Below are 21,980 nucleotides of genomic sequence, written 5' to 3'. Positions count from 1 at the left end.
TCCTCCCTCCCTCCCTTCCTTCCTTTTCTCTCTCTCTCTCTCTTTTTCTTTCTCTCCTTTTTCTTTTCTCTTTATTCTTTCTTTTCTTTCCTTCTTTTCCTCCTTCTGTCTCTTTTCTTCATTTCAAAAGTCCAGGGCATCTCCCTTCCCACACAATAATAGGGCTTTGGGGGATACGTTGCTGAAATAATTCTTGCGTCAATTTTCTAACATCAGACCAGAAACTTCAATTTGGGACAGTCCCAGAAGGTATGAAAATGATTCCCTATACTGTCACATCTCCTCCAGCAATTGGCTGAGGGTTTTGTGTCTATTGTGTTTAAGACACTGTTTACAAAATCATAACAATTAAGGACTGTTTAAATTAGATTTATCCCCAGTAGAAATACATGTGAGGAAATTAGAAGATAATCAGATCTCCAGAATATAACCTACAGAACAAATGACACATTACGTACACTCCTCTTTCTGCAAAGCAGCAGGGCTTCAGCTAAAGTGGGAAGAGAGATGAACCAGGTAATCTGGCAGCACTGGACAACGCGGTGCCAGCTTTCGCATACACGCAAGTTGCCACCTGTGATGGGGATGCCTGCTGCTGCTTTGCACACCAGCTTCGCCAAGCGCGCAGGTCGCTGTGTTGCAATGCAGCTCCAGCTGCACAATTACAAAGCCGGTTGGAGCAAAGCTGCGAGTGAATCAGGGTTGCTGTTTACCTGTCTTGACCTGAGAATTTGCTAACAACATCTTACAGTGCAGAGCCAACTCTGTGCAGGGGATGTATTGGTTTGTCGGGGACACGCCTGGGCTTAAGGGATGTGACTGGTGATGTGTGCTGACCTTCCTTTAGTCAGTGATGTAGAGAGCAGAGAACAACCCTGGGGTTGAGAACAGATAAAGGACTTCAGTGGCACCTTCCTTTAAAGCTCTCAGCACTGAAGCAACTGGTCTTTGTTTTTCAGACTAAATACGTTGTGGTTTTGGACAAAGAAATTGCTCCTTTCATGGTCTTAGTATGGCAGGGCTAAAACAGCCCCCAAACTCGAGGTGCAGCTCACCTGCTGGGTGTGGAGGCCGTAACTTGCAGATGAACACTGGTATGCCACCCGTGACATGGCCCGTGTCCCACCCAGCACGTGACTACTGGAAATAAACCACAGGCTCGTGGAGTAAAACTCAGGTGTGTAACTGTGTGTCCGTCCTCACCTCCGGAAGGAACCCGAGGAGCTCCCCTCTGTGGCAATACAGTTGTTACGCAAAGGGCCAACGTAAGCTGAATAGCTCTGACAGTTCCTCTTACAGACATAGAAGATCTCAAACCATAAGCGAGGGGAAGCAGTGTCTTTATTCCTGGTGAATGTGAGACCAGTGAAAAGGACCAGAACTTCTGGAGGTAAAATCACAGCATCAAAAAAATCAGAGCATGTAAATCTGCTGAGACAAAAAGGGCATTTTTTCCATTTGCATTGCTAGGAGTGCCATCAGCGTGGTGCTCGCTATGACTCCGCCAGAAGGTCGTGGTGGTCCCTGCACCACCTTCAGCCTGTGTGGGGGCTTGTGCCTCACCCTAGTGCCGGAGGGCTGGAAGGAGACAGTCACACATAGTCCGTTCAGGATGTACGGTTTGTTTCTCTCGGTGGCTAGCGCTGGTTTTGGCTTACTCACCTTGCTTGTCTGCTGCCAGGACCAAATACGCTGATGCATTTTCCTTCCTGAAGTAGCTTCCTCTCCATGTGATGGCAAGATTTGAGCGTGAGGCACTTGCAGAGGTGGAAGGAGTTAACAGGCTGACAGTTTTCCATTGCACAGCCTCAGATTCGGCAAGAACGAGTCCTACTCCCAGTTCTACACAGTTTTACACACTGGCTCCTCTGGTGCCAGAGCCATATGTTGTTTTCTGCATCCCCGTGAAAAGGCAGCAAACTCAAGGAGAAGTGCATATATTTTATGCTGTGATGGCTAAAGGCAATTCTACTTTCTGTAGTTTTTCCTTTGATTTTAATTGGCTACATTATTCCTCCCACCCCATGTTGTAGTGTGTAACTATGCTATGTTCAGTTAAGCACTTTGTCTACTCAGAAGCATCTTCGTGTTAATAGCCGCTGGGTGATACCGTACAGGTATATTATTATGCTGTGTGTATATATTGTAGCATTTAAGGGCATCATCTTGCAATGTGTTGGTGTACCTCATCGTCTTTGTATCTTACCCCTTCAGATTGCTGCTCAGTTCTCAGCCATGAGCCCTGAAAGACCAAATCCTAGCACCGGCCTGATATGCAGAGTTTTTTTATCACTGACTGAATTTAAAATCCCACATCTCCAGCTCATATAAATGAGGGCAGCTATTCACTGGAGAGCTGCTGATTTACACCACAGAGAATCTGACCTGGAAATGTATAAACCTCTATGAGGTTCTTTGTGAGAGATGTAAAAGACTATTAATAACAGTGTTTGTAACATAAAAAAAAGTGTGAAAACATACATAGTTCCCGCTGCAAACACTGAAGATGTATGTTATAAATTTTAATTCAAGTCTGCGAACATCAGTTCTTTGCCTGCTATAACAGTATGTCACTTCCAGGATTGCTCAGGAGGTGCTAAGTCTTGGCACAGAAGGCTACCAAATGTCATCAGCTACGACCAGATTTTTCCTGAGGAACGCGGCCCTTTGTAAAAGCTGCATCAGAATCGGAGAAGACTTTGTGTCTGAGCCTTCAAATGGCTGAGCAGAAGGCAGTGCTGGGGGAGCAGAGTGTGCTTTGACAGAGGACTGAAGCTATGCTGAGCTGAAGCTGAGCAGCAGAAGGCTTGGTTGTATCAGCTTCTCCTAGGTGACATTGTTTGCTTTCTCTGGGTGAATGTTTTAAAAGGCATCTGTTGAAATGTCTTGCAAAATTCACACAACATATGTGCAGACTCATATGCTAATACGGAGCACATCCCTTTTGCCACTTGAGCTTTGTTTAAAACTTTGCCATAAATTCACTTTTTTTTTTTTTTCTTGGGTATCATCTGCTCCTGTCCTTGTACATGAAAGGGTTTGTGCTTCATGTAAACACACTTTGAAACAGAAACTGTCTTCCAAGAACAGGGGCAGAGCAAGAGACTTCAAGAAGACTTCAGGTCTAATCTCTGCAACACAAGTCTCCAGCTTTAGAAAGCCTGAAACTGCCTCTGAGCCCTGTGCTTGCAGAAAGTTTACAAAGCACTGACAGTGAAATGAGGGTCTCCCTCAACTTAGAGTGACTTTCTTTCTTTCATAGATTACGAAGCAGCCGAGTGCATGCATAAAGCAGAGGAGCAGATCCATACATCCGCTCAGAGGCCAGCTGTAATTGCAGTCCCCCATGCACAGAGGGGACTGCAGCCCCCAAACACCCACGTGGGCGACATGCCAACCGCAGGCCATATAACCTTCCCAGAATACAGGAGGTAGCAGGAAACCTGTTCCTCTGGCGGTCCGTCAGTGCAGGCAGTGCTTCTGGTCCCTCAGCTGCGGAGCTCTCTGCCAGCCTGCTCCAGGGCGGCACCTTCTCAAGTGCCTGGTCCAAATGGAGCAGGGGAGCCTTTCTGAGCCTGGCCCATGAGTCCACTCGTTCTCATGGAAATGCAACAGGGTTTGGACTGGCCCAACAAGTCTGGCTCATGAAGCAGAAGAAATGCACAGTTCTTGCTTGGTGTGTGTCCAGGGGGAGAGATTAGAGCTGCAAAGGAAGAGCCTTTCTCCACAGAGATGCCTGCCCCCTTCCTGAGCTTATCGTGCCAACGTTGTGCAGCCTAGTGAGTTTTTGGCAGTGCTGTGCCGTGCTACCAGCCCTGCCAGTGGCCGGAGCAACACAGCACCCGGTCAGAGCACTGTGAAACCACTGATGCTCACTGGATGAGGAAATGCCTCAGAGTGGAGCCCTCTTCTGCTGAATTAATCAGAGAGACACTGGCAGAATTTGAAGATGTTGCATTGGCCATAAAAAGGTGTGTTTGCTTCGAGGCTGTAGCAGAGTTTAGAAACCACGAGAAATGACACTGCTGGATGACGTTCCCATCCCTGCTGTATGTGCTGTGCACTGGGTGAGCTTCATTTTCTCCATGTTCCCCTGCAAATAACTTTGCAGATTGTGTCCAGAATGCATGAGTATCAGAGAGGCATAAAATGGCACGTGGCTGCAGGATGGTGGTGAGGAAATGTGGACTGACTTTCAAAGGTAATCCCAGTTAACCATGAGACACTCTCCTTTTTCCAGTGGTTACCTCCCATTGGCCAGAATGTAAAGCTGGACTGGAATGAGTGGGAATGCTGGGGGACAGAACAGCATACAACCTCAGCTGCCTTGCAAGGAATGGAGAGGCCTTTTTATTGACATCCTGTTAATTAAAGTCATGCATCTTCCATAGAAACCAACAAAATACCACAAACAACAAGGAGAGAGACCAGAGAAAACACGACTCAAATATGTTGCAGGAATAAAGAACTACTAAGAAACTTCTGCTGGACTGGTCCTAGAATATAAATTGCACAAGACATTTCTCTTTACTAGAGTCTCTCAGTTCTCTGATCTTGCCCTCAAACTACATTATGCAAAACATCTGGAATTATCTTTGGTCATTTCAGTTTATCCCTTATTTTGCTGAATGATGGGTAGTGGATTTCAAGGTGACTTCTCATTTGCCAAAATCATTACAGTCTGCTCCCGACTGACTGGATGGAAAAAGCAGTAAGAAGATGTACTGATTCTGCACGAGCCCATCAGATGAATGTGTGGCACTTAATTTCACACACCTCATGCAAGCAGTCAATTAATGCTCCTTCTTTGGCACCGAACACAAATCCCATACATATGACTGGGCTTATTTCAGCATGTCCAAACCTCCATGCAAAATGGAGATTAGATACAGGTTCTGGCTGAGAAATTTGCAGAGAGATGTTACCCCAGGGTCCTTGCCACACAAGCACAAATAGGAGCAGGGACATAGTTTCAATGCTGATATAGTCTCTGTTTACTGGATAATATCTAATCAATTGTTTCCAGTGCCCTGATGAATATGATACACTTCCTAATCCTGCAGTCAGTCTATTAGACATGGCTTGAAGTCATCAGCAAGAAAATAATGTTCTCAGAGAGATGACACATTAGCTATATGCTCACTTGGGGCTATGTTCTTTTGCCAGACAATAACCCTATTCCAGGAGTGCAGAGACATACGTAAGTAATAGGAGAGTTTATTAACCAAGATGGTTATTGCATTGTTAAAAGGAAGTTTTCACCATTGCTAAATTCTTTAAGAAAGCGCCTCATAATTTCTCAGAACTGGGAACAAAATGATGCTCTGGCAGTGAGCTGGGCTGTTCCTTCTCTGCGGGGCGGCTGACACTGGCTGTCAGTTGCTGCGTCCAGAGGATGGCATGCAGGTGCTTGCTGAAATGTGCCAAGCCCCAGTTCCTGGCAGAGCAGTTTCCTCCCCGCTCACCTCGCTGTGCTGGCGGCGGTGGGGGAATCGCACAAGATGGGGCATGCCGTTCTGGTGCCAGACGGGTGCTCACAGAGCGGGGAAGCTCTTCCTCCGCTCACGGTCATACCCTGGACGTAGATGGGAAACAGTGCACTGTGGTGATTTGTTCTGCAGGAAACTTCATCCTGAGGGAGCAGCAGAGTGCACGGAATCAGTGGCAATGGCAATGGGGGCAGGAAGGAGCAAGCGTTGCGTTTGTTGACGTGGTAGTTGTAATTCATGTGCCTAAACATGGGTGGCATCAGATCTCTGACAGGTCTCACATCACTCCTTTCAGCCCTTTGTGGGTGTCTTAGATACCCTGGAATACCCCAAATGGCTCAGGTGCCTCTAAAATGAGCACATGTAACTCTGCTGAGAGGTGCAGAGGAGTGCTCTGGCCATGCTGGCTTTTGGAAATCATGAGCAGGTTTGTGCTGGAAGACAGCACTGCCCCTGCCTGTCTTTGTCTGAGAAGCATGTACGCAATGGGAAAGAGAGGTGACAGAAGGTTTAAAATATCTAGGGAGAAATCATAGTGGGAGAAATGTTGTGGAGGCAGCTCTGCATCCCCACAGGCAGATGTGCATGGGAACGGCTGGGTCCATTTCTAGGCAACAGGGAGCACCAAGGATGTAGTGAAATGTGAGCACTCAAAGAGGAGGAAGATGTTCTGCTGCCTAAAGCAAACAGGACTCCTCGCAGGAGAAAGGCAGCAGGGGAGGAGATGGACTGACTCCTGTAAATTTATTTTTTTCCAGGAAATAGCTTAATTTGTGACTCTAGAAGAATGTCTTCTGAATTATCTGCACTCTACTTGGGTGGATTTTGTTTCAAATATTTGTGGGAGATGAGGGAAGTTAGCAAATGTTTGGACAGGGCACAAAGCCATCACATTTGTTGAGGAGAAATTCCTCTGCTGCTCAGTTACTTCTGGGCAGAAGCTGTTTTTTCATCTGAACCAGTCCATGGTTCAGAGGAGGTAAGAGGGTCCTGAGGCATGAGAGTGTGTTCTGAGCACACGTTGCACTGCTCTTTGTGAGCACACGGTAGAGGGGTGCACAACAGGAACATAAGAACCCAAGGCTTGGGCATTCTGCTGCTCCTCAGCTGTATCAGAGAACTAAGCCCTCTGATTTCATTTTCAGACCATACCTGAAGTGGCTATCTCCTTTTGGCCCAGCTAATGCAATCCCATCACTGCTGCAGGCTCCCACAGAGCCCACTGTAGTCTTTTCTAGCTTTTTTTCTAATAATTGAAGCTCCTGCTATTTTTAATACTCTTCTGCTGATTTTAATATCTGAACACCTGGGAGTCATAAATACAATTCAACAGGTCCCTGTCCCTTGGCTGAGCTGATGAAAGACCATTTTCCATCCAGCCTGAAGCAAAGAACCATGATTTCAATACCAGACAAACTCTGCAGATTGTCTGGACTAGACTTTTAACATCCAGGCTCAGTGCTAACCTTTCTTGGTAACGCCCTTAGCATTAGCATCCTGACAACAGGCATTTTGACACTGGCTGGGGACTCCCTCCGTGACCAAGAAAATGAAAATAAGTAGAGCGGCATCCTCCACCCCTCGGGGATGGCACCTCCTTTCCTGCTTCAGGAACGTTTCCAAACACTGTCTTGTTTTGGTCCGCACCCAGATGTGTGCCCCACAGTTCCCCTTCACATGCTCCTGTACACAGGGGAAGCATGGCTGTCTCTAGAGCCCCCCTGAACCTCTGGGGCCATGCAATGGCTTTGCCCGGGAGCCTCCATGTTCGGACCATTAATCAGAAATCTGGCACAATGAGTGAGCAATTTCATTATCAGCCCCAGTTAAAATAACCCCATAGACTCATTCCCATGGCTCTGAGGGTGGAGGAAGCACAGCTTGCTGGGGTATAACTAGGGGATGCTGCCTGAACTCGCGCGTGCTGCAGGGGGGCCAGTCCACAGCCCCGTGACACAGCCCTGCACGGTAAGTGAGGTAACTCACAGTCCACCACACCCTCTGTTCTGCTGCGAGGAGGGCTCGCTGGTCTGCGCGCTTTTTGAGACAGCGGTTTGCTTCTCTCTATAATCACTGTGGACAAGGGAACAAAGCCACAGGATCCATTTTTCATCGATCTGCCAGTGCCGGTTTGAATTATGTCCAACAGCCTGTCACCGAGGCTGGCTCAGATACAGCTCTTCTCCCTGCTGGAGTTTGTGGGGATGTCTTGCCTCTCGCAACATGTTTTGGTGCACACTGTGGACATGACGTTCTCTGTTGGTTTTTTTTGTTTGTTTTTCAGACAAGCCGCGAATGAACAACATCCTTACTTCTGCCACTGAACCCTATGACCTGTCCTTCTCCCGGTCCTTCCAGAACCTCTCTCACCTCCCACCATCCTATGAGTCTGCCGTCAAGACAAACCCAAGTAAATATTCTTCTCTGAAGAGACTAAGTAGGTGTCAGCTCATTTCATTTTCTTTGTATCTCATTGGCTTGTAAGCTACAGTGGGCACAATGTGAAGGCAGTAATCTTCTCTCTGTCGTTGTACTGCCCAAGTTGGCACCTCCGGTAATGATTCTTTTGGCTGTTGCTTCCCGTCAAGGAAAAATACAGAGAAAGAGTCATTTCATTCCTGTGAGAGCACGTGTGGTTATTTGCTCACTGACTTCCTTGCTGTGCTCCCTCCCACTACTCCACCTCGTATCTGCTCCTGATAGAGTCATTTGAGACTCCTTCTTCTTTCTGCTGGAGTCAAGATGAGCCAAGCTGGCTGCCTCAGCTCAGCCAAGCTCACCTTGGCATACCCAGGGCAGATATCTCACCATCTGTGTGGGTAGTTGGAACCAGATGACAAACTCAGGCCAACAGAAAGCTGCTGAAATGGGTGGGAGCATCTATTTCAGCAGAGGCACATCTGCCTGCCTTGAGCAGTGCTGCGACCTGCCATGTTTCATGGTGTATGTGGCTGGATCTGGTCCTGATCCATGGTGCACCTCTGGTATTTCAGCATGTTGCTCACTGCCCTGTTCACACTAGTTAGTACCTATTCTTTCTTGCTGTTTTATGTATTGCATTGTTCTGCCAACTTTCCTGTCATGCTCCAGCCCATCACTTCTACTGACGGCAAACTCTTCAGCTTTGGTGGGAATATGAAATAAGTGATATTTGTGTGGGCAAATGCTCTCTCCAGAGTCAGACACTAGGTTGGTTGTATCTTTCCATGAACATATTCTGGATGCGGCCACGTATTCACACTGCCTAAATTAGAGAAATAACTTAGGTGTTTATACTTGCAATAGCTTCACTGAAGGTAGGTGAGGATGAGGAGCAGATACTACTTTCTTAGTCTATATAATATCTGCATTCCCAATTTAGCCAGCTAAGTGAGACATGCAAAATTAAGTGGCAGGGAAGCCTTTGAACTGTCCATAACAAATCTCTGTGTGGAATATTTTCCAGAAGAGAAAATTGAATGGAAATGTAGCACATAAAAATCTCAGCCCACTCCTTGGTGCTTCAGTGTAGGACTTACAGACATGTTTAATATTAAAGCAAATACATTTGATGTGCTTAAAAGCAAGCATGTGCTTAATCATGTTGGAGAACAAAGACGAGGTATTTTGTGATTGAGGCCTGCCATGTTCCCTGTTCGGTGTGCCATGTGCACAATTCTGCTTATGAAATGTGCTTTGTTCCCCAGTAACATTTGGATTTCACTCCCCCAACCACAAGCATTTTTCCCTCGCTGAACCCCAGTGATGAATTGTCCATATTCTTGAGCAGCTTTGATGATACTATCTGATACTGGAAAGCCCTTGAAGTCACAGCATTGTAATATTACTGCTTTAAAATGTCCCCATTTTGAGGTGATGATTTGTTTTAATTTCTCAGCTGAAATGAAAATTTCTCAGCACAAAAAATATATGCCCCTGGATAGCCCCAAAAACTGCTGTGTCATTTGTAATTGATTCTCAGTGCCTGGGATTACCTGAGATACATATTGCCTATTCAGGGTCTGGGAGATCTCTGTCCTGGCATTGAGAACAGGTCAGAGAAGTGCTCACCAGGAACAGCAGCAGTGGCTGCTCCTGTCACGGTGCAGGGGATGGACAGGATCTCTTCCAGCCTGTGGTTCATTTATTGCTTTACATATTGTGCACAGAAGCGCAGTGAAATCCCCTTAAGCTCTATGTTAAAGTTATTGATGTAGCTCACTGAAACATTAAAAAACCACAAATTAATGCTAACGAAACTCCCACCCCTTCCACAGCCAACATTTGGAAATATATGTAAGATTTGAACACCACCCTCTACCTACTCCTACAATACTTACCTGATTCACACTGAGCATAAATTCACTCACACCAAGCAATGCCATCTGTGCGTGAGGCAATATTTATTAAGGGGCGTCTTAGCAGTCTGACCCATCGGGTGGAGAAAATTTTGCTCAGCCGTTAAAGAAAGGACGGCCTCCTCCCTGTCCACCCTGCCCCTCAGTAGACCACAGCAGAAGGGAATAGGTATTGAACTCTAGCACTGCATCTCCTAGATATTTGCCTAAAATGACAAAGATCGGCTCATGTTAAGGTGCCAAGCTTAAAGCTCCTCAAGAATGTCTTAAGCATAGTCAGTCTCCCTCTCTTGAGCTTTTCCTGACTCTCTGCACAGTTAGCGTCCCTGCCCCCATTCAGAGGGTACCTGGCAGTCAACCCGAATGTCAGAACATGACAGTCTTTGGCCTTTGGGAAGAGTGAGGTTCATTCACTCCCTTAACTTTTCAGCAGCATCAACCCTAGAAGGGAATCCCTGCACACTGCAATGGGAATACCAGCTATTTACCCGTTAGTAACAGGTCTAGATACACTTCAGTCATCTTTGCAAGGCACCAACCCACCCTCTTGCAAAGCACCTGACAAATGCCAAACCAGCTGCCTCACACTGTAAGTCTGAGTAACTAAATAAGCAGTTTCAGCTCTAAAAGTGCAAAGTGCTCCATGCTTCCACGGGACTTGCATATATTCAGCACCTCTAGAATCACTGGATCACTTCTTATAGCTGTTCTTCTCTGGAGCCAAAGGAAAATAGGCACCCAGCTCCTAGCCATTCCCTTGTAAAATGCTGGAAATATAATATTCTTATGATATGTGAAGGAGCTAAAGACAACACAGAATCTGGAAAAAGTAATAACTAAATGCTGGACTTTGCAAATGAATTATTGGGTGTTTATTTTTCATATTTAGAATTACTTGTTTCTAATGAATGCCCTGCCATGGTTAAAACAAAAGAAAGTTGTGAAGAGCTCATTAACAAACGTAATATTTCTATTTGAGTAAAACACAAGGTATTAGATACTTTTTAAATCTGTGTTTCAGCTATTTGTCTGGGTTTCTTCAGGCTTGCCAGACAGCTAAAGGTCACTTAGTTTCATGCAGTTAGCAGAGACAAATAGTGAAAGACAGTTCTGCCTAAGAAGATCTTAACTGAATAATCAAGGCACATCCAGGAAGAAAGACTATTTAGTATCTCCTTGCCAGAGATGAGGCATTGCTCAGCAAAGGTATTGTCAGATCCACCTCACCCTACTTTAGCTATCCAGAAATCAGGCATCTTCTCTCTTTGCTTGATTCAGACATCTCTATAATCAGTGAAGAACAGTCATCTCCTTATTATGAGGAACCCTCTGAAGGTCCCAGTCTCTCATTGACACTTGAGTTGCTCTGGCAAGCTACCTAGCTCTTTGCTGGATAACAAGCCCGATCTTTTGATGCCTGGAGCGTAATGGAGTACATCCCACTTTAGGAGACTCATCTAAGTGATTTGTGCAACGAGGAAGAGATGAGCCTGCACCTGTGTGTCCCTGGGGGATGCACCCAGCCTGGGGAGGGGAGATCCTCACCACTGGATTTGCGGGGCAGGCACTCACCTCTGCTGGCATTTGGCTGAGAAAGCAGCACCATGGCTTCTTCTTCCAGAGCAAGAGATTGAAGGCATCCAGGCCTTTTACAGAGGAGCAGGAAACAGGTTGCTGGGTGCATAGAAGCCAGCCAGAACTAGGTCCCAAGCAAGCAGTGAGCTATGTGCTTTCATGGCTATTTACCTCCCCAGCTCTTACTTCATGGCACAGACAACAGGAAACCCACCTGGGGCTGCTGCCCGTGCAGCCAGGTAGGAGGATCCCTGAGGGGCAGGGTACCACCTCTGTGGGAAGCATGTGGAAAGAGGAGTGGTGGGTGTGTGGGAACATGCGGCTGAGCAAGAGCAGCCGTATTAATTCTGACCTGCCCAGCTCTCCAGGGAATTGCTGTTTCCAGCTAAGTGAGAAAGGTCAGTCAGGAAGGAAGCTAATATTTTCAGGCATATTAAACCACTTGGATTTGGCTAAAGAATCATCACAAATGACTAAGAAGCTTGAAAATGTTAAAGCCAATTAAAACAGGAGAGACAAGACCAAAGAGGAAATACACTGGAGCAGCAGAGAAAGAAAAGCAAAGGAATTACATTTAAGAAAAGCAAAGAAATTACTATGATGGCCTTATATACATACACATAGGTACATATTTAACCATGTTAACATACAACCATGGGAAGAAAAAATATCCTTGGCATTTCCACACTATCTTCCCAGAATGCCACAAATGTACCTTGTTTCTCTAATTACAGTGTCAGAGGAGCTGTGCTCTGTCTTTCTGCGATGGCATCTTAGACATGTTGAGGTGAGATGTGTGAGTAAGAGCACTCATTGTGGCTCTCCCTCCAAATGAGAAGGGGAAAAAAAGCTGCCCAAGGGCAAATCAGCTTATCTTAAAGCCAAATGAGATGAAGCACTCAAACATGCCTGAAGTTTGGTGAGACAAGCCCTAGTCAATGTTCCAGAAACTGGCAAAGGAGGAAAGACATGGGGGGAAAAAATCCACCTAGGACACATTTTTAAATTTTCAAGCACATCCTTGAGGGAGGAACCCATTTGATTGTAGTTTTATTTTGGCTAAAATTACAAATGTCAGTTTTCATTTGAACGTCAATGGAAAAATAAGGGGTAGCAGTATCAGAGCCTCACTATCCCAGTGAACTTGCTGGTGTAATGAGGATGAGATTAATCACACTGGAATGCTTCAGGTCCTGGAGACATTTTGATTTTAGCAAACTACGCAACCCGATGTCCACAGTTCCCACCCCACCCACTGGGTGAAGCACCTGGTGCTTCCAATCACAAAAGCCTGGAGATGTATTCGTTTCACTGCTTTCCTCGGGTGCAGAAATGTTGCGGTTACAGAGCTGTGCTGAGCTTCCCCCTCAGCGCAATGGCACGCGTGCAATAAGACATGCTCAGCCTCTCTTCGAACTAAGTTCTCCATGACTGGTTCAGCAAAGCTTGTGAACTGACACCGCCTTTCAGAGGCAACAGCCTGTTAAATGTCTGCCTGGTGTCTGCTTAAACCAGCACGGTGTTCACAGGAAACTGCCGTTTCGGCTTCGATTCCTCTGAGATGGAGATGTGAAGTTTGTCTGCACCTGAAAATACTCCCAGAATAGCTGTGCCAACATCTAAATGTGTCTCTCAGCATCACAGGAGGAGGCAGCCTGTACAAGCTCAGAAACACCTTTGAAATGAAATCAGTTCCCTGAATGGTTTAGTCACTGCCAGCAAAAGACCATGCAGACTCCTACACTGTTTACAGGGATGGGAAGGAAAGGATATTTTTAATGCTCCTAATTGGTGAAACTTTTAAAGTGTAGACCATGTTGTGGTTTTTTATCCAAATTATTAAGGAACAACTTCAAACCACTTTTAGTCAGCTGATTCTGCCACCTCACCAGCAGACTTAGACTGCTGTAAACCTGGCGTAAGCTGGTTTAGCTCCTGCTGGCAATTACCACAACCAGCTGTGAGCATCCAAGCACATCTCTGTTTGGAATGTTCTCTGCTTTAATTACACCTATTTAGCGTATGTCGGGCAAATCCAGTGGAATTTCTTTCATCCGGAGCAGAGGCCAAGTGCCAGAGTGCTAATGGCTTAGCTCCTATTCTGTACCCAGCTTCAAGCAGCGGTATCAAGCCTGTGCACGCTAAGTGTGTGCAAGTCAGTCTATGGCCACATCATAGAACAAAAATCTCTAAAATTACTCAGGCCATGTGGAATTTCCCTAGTCCTTCGCAGGCTTTGTAGAAGGTGATTTTTAGAGACACAAGGGTTCGAGGCCAGGGGAGCTACTGTCTGACATTTGCAACAGGATACTTTTCCAAGAAGATTTTGATTGCAAAAAAAAGACTCAATCCTAAAGTGTACAATCTGGAGAGCAAAGTCCATCAGCAGCAATCATGCCAGTTGAGGAGAGCTCTGGGAAATCTTCACGCTTTGTGGTGTGTAGGCTATAAAGAAGAGGTTGGCAGCAACAGCGGTGCCAACAGGACATGCATTTCAGCACACATGTTCTCAGCTTGTGTTTTTGGACGCTGAGACAGGGGGATCAACCACCCTCCTCACAGATCCACTGGGTTATGTGGACTGTTTGCAGGACCATGAGGAGAAGGGTCCAGGGGGCACGGAAGAGAACGCTGAATGTGTGGGAGAGGAGATGAGGAGATTATTCAGTGAGATCATCCAGTTTACAGCACTCCAGGGTTTGGCTGGGGACCTTAAGGCACCAATGTGTAACTGTTTTCTTGTAAGCAAACTTCTGGGATGTTGTCAGCACCAATCACACATCGTAAGACATTGACATTTCCTCCAAAACCACTCTGCCACATGGGACAGCCAGTCAATTGTCTTAATTTCTCAGCCAATGTGATGCATAAAACCTACAGATTTATGGCTATGCCAGAAGAAATAGGAAATTTCCACACCGTATTTAATTACTAGGTCTGTTGAATGCCTACAGAGACTCTAAGCATCAGAAGTGGGACCAGCTACCTCACCCACCTCATGATTGCCCAGACTGTCCTGCAGCAGAGCTTTGCTCTTTTTATCACTCAAACATCCTCAGAAACTCCATGCATGTGAAATTTTCCTCTTCCACCATCTGATACTTTCCCATCTTACATCACCTACTACCGAATGAAATAGTGGAGCTGAGAAAATCAATTGGGTTCTTCTTTATTATCATTATCATATATCTTCATCGTGCTTGTCTTGTAAGCAAAAGACTTTCTAAAGAAATTTTATGATAGGTTCCAGAAGCTGGCCAGGACATATAGGAGATGATGTCTTTGTCCATCAATGCTTGGTGCAAGACTGGTAGGGAAAATACTTTTTGGGTTGTGTGTGTGACTTCCCAGCTCTGTAGTCTCTATGCCAGGCTGCTCCCATAAAGTTACTTTGCAAGAGACCTTGTTTCCTCTGTAAGGTGGAGAAATTTGCTTTACCTTTGCATGAGGAATGCCCTTCCTGCACACCAGTGGGTGTTGTGCTGTCTTCTCCAAGGATAGGATGGCTGCCTGCCAGGGGTCCCGGATGAGTCTCTCTCTGGGTTCTTCTGAAGTCACTGATGAGCCAGAAAGGATGGGAGATGCTTTTGGATGCATCAAAAAAACCAGGCTCATACAGATGATGAGTGTTGAGCATTAAACATGCTTGCATCTCCTGACACAGGGAGGTGAGCCTTGTGCTCTTCCACTTATGACAGTGTACTCCTGGTAAAGGACTGATGTGCCGTGCTTTTCACCTCTGCAGCCACAGATACACTATGGCAGTTCACAAGCTACACTGGGTTGTAGGCCAAGGACTACTAAACCTCCTTCCAGGTAGGTAATCCCAGTTCCCCAATTTAAGGCATATGAACATCAAAAGGGTTTACCAGAAAGTTTTTGTGTTTCTGTAGGGTCTGTAGGGTTTGTTTGTTTTTTCTTAATCTGAAATAATTGTGGAGTTGCTTCTTCAAAATACAGGTTGGTTGAATCAGTTCATTCCAGATGCTGTAGGATTAAAGTGATATATCAGGGTACATCTGCAGCAGCCAACATCCTCTCTGAGTCTGAAGACTTTGTTGGAAAGGCAAAAAGAGGAGAGTGGATGTGTGTGTGTGCTGAGTTTCTGTGCAACAAAAATATCATTTAAGACATAGAAGAAGCAAACTGAGAAAGAAGCATTCCATGGGATAAATTCTATTATAGCAATCAAGGTGACCGAAAAAATGGAAAATGAAACCTCAGGCAGATGATTCAGTGTCTCAGAGAGAGCATCCCATGCCCACCAAACCTGTCTTGTGATCACGTTTACAAATATTCAAAAACAATGATTAAAAACTGATGAGGGTACTCATGGATTCCAGAACACATCCACATCTGAGGCCAGAAATGAAGTATGAGTTTTCTCAAATGGGGAACTTGCCTGCCTCAGCTCACCGTCCCTGTGCTTTCTTTATAAGTGTATTGTGAAGGCCACATTTGGTAATTTCTCCATAACGTGCTGTTTGTATAAATCATACACTGCCATGGTCTGGGCTCAACAGCATATGGAGTCTGTTGTGTCACGGTGCGAGGAGGTGTGATGCACTGCACAGGGATTTATACCTGTCTGCATGCAATTATAACTCTCTCTCTCTGTCATAAGCCCACGGTGACACAACCCACACAGGGCTGGCGTCTCTCTGACAGGCAGCACCCTGACATGGATGTCCATGCCCAGGTCCAGCTGCTGGTAATGGTCCCTTGGGTCTCACCAGGAGGCTGCTCCAAGGTTGTGTGCTGTAAACATCCTTTTTTCACCCCGTGGGACAACGCTCTGTCATTTCTAACTGTTCCCTTTCCTTTCCCGCAGCTGACAAAGAGGCTGATGAATACTACATGAGGAGGAGACACCTGCCTGACTTGGCAGCCCGCGGCACGCTCCCTATCAACGTCATCAAAATGTCTCAGCAGACCAACCACAGGGACAGGCCTCGCCGTCCCATCAGGGCCATGTCCCAGGACAGAGTGCTCTCTCCTGAGAGGATCATGCCCGAGGAGTTTAGCATGTCCTATGAACGGATCCTCTCAGATGAGCAGCTTCTGTCTGCAGAGCGCCTCCACTCCCAAGACCCCCTGCTCTCCCCAGAGCGGTCGGGGTACCCCGAGCAGTCTATGTCGCGGGCATTGTCACACACAGATGTCTTTGTATCAACACCTGTCTTGGATCGCTACAGGATGACAAAAATGCACTCCCATCCTAGTGCCTCAAATAACTTGTACAATACCTTAGGTATGAACCCAACCTCCGCCAAGCGCCAAGCATTTGCCTCCCGACGGCACAACACGGTAGAACAACTGCATTATATTCCAGGACACCACCATCACTACCGCACAGCGAGCAAAACAGAAGTGACTGTTTGATATGACCTCGTGCATTGTAGATACTCATTAAGAACTGGGGTGGCCACAGCACCCCGTACTGCAGTGGCCTTATAGGCCAAGATAACCTCTAATAACTCAGTGTCTGAAAAGACTTCTCTGACAGTCCCCTCCACCTTGTTGTTTTTAAAGCCACCCTTTCATCAGTGACATAAGAAGAACTCAAGCAAGCGAACAGGCGATAGAGAGGGATAACAGAGGAAATTTCCTGATGTGCATCAGTTTCTGTCAAAGAAAGCCATAGTAGTAGATGGCTCCTTCCAAGGGCTCACCTGCATTATCTCATTGTTTTTATGAATTTAGGACTTCTCAGTTGCTACGAGTAGAAGCAGTCTTATGCAGCCCAAGACAGGGAGGAGGAAATGCAGCACCCCATCCTGGCGGGAAGGGGTCCTGTTCTCAGTCCTCATGTCTGGCCTTTCTGTAGCAAGTAGGTAAGCTTCTGGCTGCTGGGAATCACCTCCAGACTGCACAATGTCAGCCAGCACCCATACATCTGTTCTTCCTCACCCTTGGAGTGAATTCAAGGGCAGACTTTCCTAGGGGACTGGCAGATCTAGGGACAAGAATAGACTGGCTGAGAAATAAAGTTTTAGTTTATATTAAATATACTCATAAGATAAAAATATACTAGTGCCTACAAATCGCCTGCTCTCTCAGTGTAGGAAGTAGTGGGGTTGATGTGTTCAATAAGCACAAATATGCTGAAATGCTTGTTAGACCCTTTTCTCCACTCATTCTAGTATCTTGGTGTCTCCAGCATGTAAATAGGAAGGAGGAATAGGATTTCTCTTCCTCCAGCTTCTTGCCACTGCTGAACCTAAAGCACCATAATTTGTTCAGCTTCGCACTGCTGACCTGTGCTGGGGGAAGTCCTGACTCCACCAAGACTCCTGCAAGGCAAGGCTACCACATATTTCTCTGAGCCTGGATTTCTCCCGTGAAGTTTCTTTTCCTGATAGCATTTTCCACTGGCCCAGTTCCCCTGTTTCTGAACATATTTTCTCCTATCAGTTACAGCCTAGAGCTCCATATGTAGCAGATCTTTTTCTAGCCCTTAGCAGAACCACAAAGCTGAGGGTGTCTGTCTACCGAAAAACAGGTCGGTAATTTTCCATGATTTTCGCTCCATGTAATGGCCCCCAGGAAAACCTCCCAAATTCCAGTTCCACTGAGTACAATCCTAACCATGAAGACAGTTACATTTCACGCATATAAATTATATATCCAACATAATTATAATAAATGGGCATGTTGTATATCTCATATAATGCTAATTAGATACTGTATATTTGTAAAACCTTTAAAATGTAGACTCGTGGGTCCAGAATTTGTGAGAGTTTTATCTTTGGCTTTCTAGCCAGATTGGGCTTTGCCTTGTTTTCTCTTGGTTTTGGTTTGGGTTTTTTTCCCCTTGTATTTCTGTTCCTACCGAATTCTGTAGAACTAACTCACACTAGAACATACTTCTGCAGCCAGGAAAGGGTCTCAGAGGTTTTGAAGGCCAGCTAGACCCAGTGCTGTAACCGTTAGTGCTGGACACTCTCCAGCACTCACTGTCTGTGGTGTGCAGTCAAAGTCCCACCACATGCACACACCCATGCCGTGAATCCGAACAGCAGGCGTGTTCCCTCCTCCAGGTGGAGTGACGACTGACTTCAGGCTGTAAACACGTTCCCATACAGTACTTCTCTCTTCATGGCCTACATTCACGCACTGAGTCTTTTCCTACATGTTTTTTCACTAAACATTTAAATTAGCTCTGCCCTTCTCCCTTTCCTCAAATACCTCCCACCTCCTGGCCTTAATTACGGTTCCAGCTCAACCCGTTGGTCCTGTAGCATGCAATGATTGCAGGTTATTGTGAGCTTGAGTCTTGTATGGAGGCTTACGGTGCAACATCAGTTTTTTCTGGTGCAGGGCAGGCAGGAGGAGCATGCTGTCTTTAAAAGTAGGCCTCAGTGGGGTGGCCGTGTGGCCTTTCTCTTTCCCAGATTGTCCTGGGGCTGCTTGTTCTAGTTCATGAGCTTTCTTCTGCCCCACCTGATGGAGTCTGTGTTCGGAAAGGACTCCATCTGTGAGAAGTGCAGGGGCTTTGTTTGACAGAAACTGAGCTGGCAAGGATGAGACTCTGATTTAGTCTCCATGGTTCAGATGGTCATTACCATGCAGCCTTGGGCAAAATATATCTGGGCAACAACCAGAACTGTCTGTGGATCAGGGTGGCAGTTCATGGCATGGGAGGGATGAGAGAGAAAAGGCTCACACCTCATTTCCTGACCCCTTCCCTTGATGGACACTTGTCTCCCCTGACTACCTCCAAGCACCTCAGCTCAGTCACTGGATCTTTCTTCACAGAAGGCAATCCCTGTGAAACTGTTGCTCTTGCTGGCCTTCCCACAGACTGAAGTTTGCGACCCTTGCAAAGAGAAGAGAAACGCACATGGCTGATGGGGAGGCGGTCCCTGCTGAGGTTCTGGGGCTCTTCCATTCTCTCTTGGCCCAAGCAAAGCCAGGGTCTCCCCTCTACAAGGAGGGAGATGTGAACACTGTGGGAGAGGAGAGTCTACCCTGGAGTCTCCAGGAGTTGAGGTGGCAGAGCTGGAGGAGCAGAGATGACCATGTGAGGCCATGGCTGGGTGAACACTCCTCTCCTTCCACTTCTATAGCTGTATGTCTCAAGCTCTAGTCTTCATCTAAATGTTCCATCATGAATGAAGAAGCTGCTGGACCAGACACAAATATGGAAAATTTTCACTCAAGTAGCCCGTGCAGATGCTGTGCTGTGTTCCAGGCCATTTGACCTCCGAGCCTTCTCTTATTCTGACTGACAAATATCATAGGCCCTCTGCTAAATTGTCATACCTGGGCAATAATCCTCCAAAGAAATCTTAGCCCCATTTCCTCATCTCTTCCATCCATTCAACTGTTTCAAGCAGATGTGTCCCAAAAGAACAATCAAAAAGACTTTCTAGGCCAAATCCCTTCAGGGACTCTGCCACCTCCACAGAAAATTTTCAGCAAATTTCATTGGGAAGGCACCATGCCCTGGATGACCAAAATTTGTCCCTACGCACCGTGTGTTCCCATGACTTGCTTTGTGTGCTGGCATCGGTTGGTAGCTACAGCAATGGCACTTCAGCACACGCAGGTGTTCTTAGGTCATTTTTCCTTATTCCTCAAAGAGTTTGTCCCTGAAAGGTCACTTGGTCCAGGACCGGGTGTCATGATCCACAGCCTGGTCCCCAGCACTTCAGTTCCCTGTGGTCAACATGCGATGATAATAGTAACCCTTTCCTGTTCCACAGAGGCATTATGAGGGTTCATACCATGATGTCTATGAAGTGCTTTGAGACCTTCTCACAAAGACACTGTATAACAGCAAAGCATTTTTATCAATAACATTGTTTTCCATCATTGTCCTGCCACATCACGCCTGATGTGTTGCAATCCAGTGTCTGTCCAGAATGAGAGTGCTGGGGTGGGGGGGATGCAGCTCTCCAGATACCCCATTGCTCTCCATCTGGTCAGGGTCCCCAGCAGGCAGCAGCTCTAAGGGGTGCTGTTACCTGCACTTTGACCTTTCTGCTTTCTTCTCCTCATGTGTAAGTCACAACATTCTGCACTCAGGAGAAAACCAGGAAGCAGTCCCATTCCTCTGTACAGTAAAATATAATCTGCCTTGATTAATCTAATATACTCTGAAGAATTGATCTGTCTTTTTGTCCAACCCACAGGTGGAAACACATCTGTGGAGCATCCAGTTCCCAGAGTGCATGTGCAGGGACTGGGGGAGGGTGATGTAGAAAAGTTTAAATTATGTCCTACAAACTGATAATTATTTGCATTCCCCAAGCAGTGACACATAATAGTGAGCTGCACTGGATTTTATACAACTCTCTCATTAATACAGATACATGTATGTATATGTATATATACATATATATACACACATATATATACACAAACACATATATATACACATACATACTGTAAAATGCAGTCATTAAGTGCTGACTGACCCTGCACTAATCTAAGCTTCCAAACTATATCGAGTCACTCTTTGAAATGTGGAAAACTATTTTTAATGAACCACACAGATCACCACATGGAATGGAGATTTTGTCATAAAAGTCTTCTAATGCCAGTGAATCATGTTTTAAGGAAAAATGAAATATTTTTCAATGTTTTGATGTTCCTTTTATAAATGATGATCTGTTACTTGGGGATGGGTGTGGGTGGGTGGGAAGAAACAGGGGCAGTTACCTGGGAGTAAGCCCTCCTTTCCTGGTCTAGATTTAATTTCTGTCTATGGTTCTGCTAGCCGGGTTGGCTGCAAAGCTGGTCCCATGAACCTGGGCTTCCCGCAAGCATATTTCTGTTCTTGTGTCTACCAGAAGCGTTCCCCCCAGGAATCTGCAAGAGCTTGGCTTCAAGTTTTCGTACGAGATGGGTAGTTCCTTGTAGCTGGGAAAACGTCTTCATCTTCTTCCACCAAAACAAACATAATCATCATCAAACAGGGTATCTTTAATTGTATTTGAAGTGTTCTAATTTGTGATCAATTTGCCCTCTTCGGTTCATGTGATGGAGAAATAGCTTGTCTTAGTTTTGTTTTAGATTTAGTGTATAATCTGGAAGGAGGGACTTGGCTGAAATATGATTAACATATACAGATTTCATGTTCAAGTATATTTCAGACGAGTGGAAAGCTGGGAGGAGAAACATGCGAGAAAGGGGCTTAAATATTTTCATAAAAAGTGTTGTTAGCAATAAGCCTGTGTGGGGGCTGTTTCTTAGAGAACAGCCACATCTGTGTTGTATGTCCATAAGTGGATGGTAGAAGGTATCATTCCCAGCCTCTCTTAGCTGGTTCCTGGCTGTCAAGGGGGTGCCCCCGCCAAGCCCAAAACCCAGGTGGGAAACCCCAACGTACACTTCACCCGCTGGCAGCCTGGGGGCAAGGGGAGAGCTGGATGATCCCGTTCGAGCACGTTAGTGTAAATCTGAAAGAGATCTCTGCTCTCAGCAGCGAGCAAAGCAGCGTCCTACGTCTCCACCATGACCGCACGATGTCCGGGAGGTCTCCATCCCCACCGCCTCCGCTGCAGGGAGACGTGCATCGTGCCGCCTCGACCCTCTGCCCATGTGCTTCGTAACGGCTCCTGACCTTCTGTCT

At 46.1% G+C, this 21,980-nt stretch overlaps 1 protein-coding gene across 2 annotated transcripts in view; it reads left to right on the top strand.

Moving 5' to 3' along the window:
• The window catches only part of SHISA6 (shisa family member 6), a 264,872-nt gene extending 243,847 nt beyond the window's left edge, over positions 1–21,025 (top strand). For both annotated transcript variants that reach the window (XM_075111244.1, XM_075111243.1), the window contains 2 exons: positions 7,774–7,926; positions 16,233–21,025. In XM_075111244.1, the coding sequence (XP_074967345.1) occupies positions 7,774–7,926; positions 16,233–16,783 (704 nt within the window). In that variant the 3' untranslated portion in view covers positions 16,784–21,025. The remainder of the gene's footprint in view (positions 1–7,773; positions 7,927–16,232) is intronic.
• The last annotated feature ends 955 nt before the right edge of the window (positions 21,026–21,980 follow it).

This window comes from Phalacrocorax aristotelis, chromosome 16 (genome assembly GCF_949628215.1).
Source record: "Phalacrocorax aristotelis chromosome 16, bGulAri2.1, whole genome shotgun sequence".
NCBI lineage: Eukaryota > Metazoa > Chordata > Aves > Suliformes > Phalacrocoracidae > Phalacrocorax > Phalacrocorax aristotelis.
Note: the sequence above shows the minus strand (reverse complement) of the source record. Positions and strands in the feature narration are given on the sequence as shown.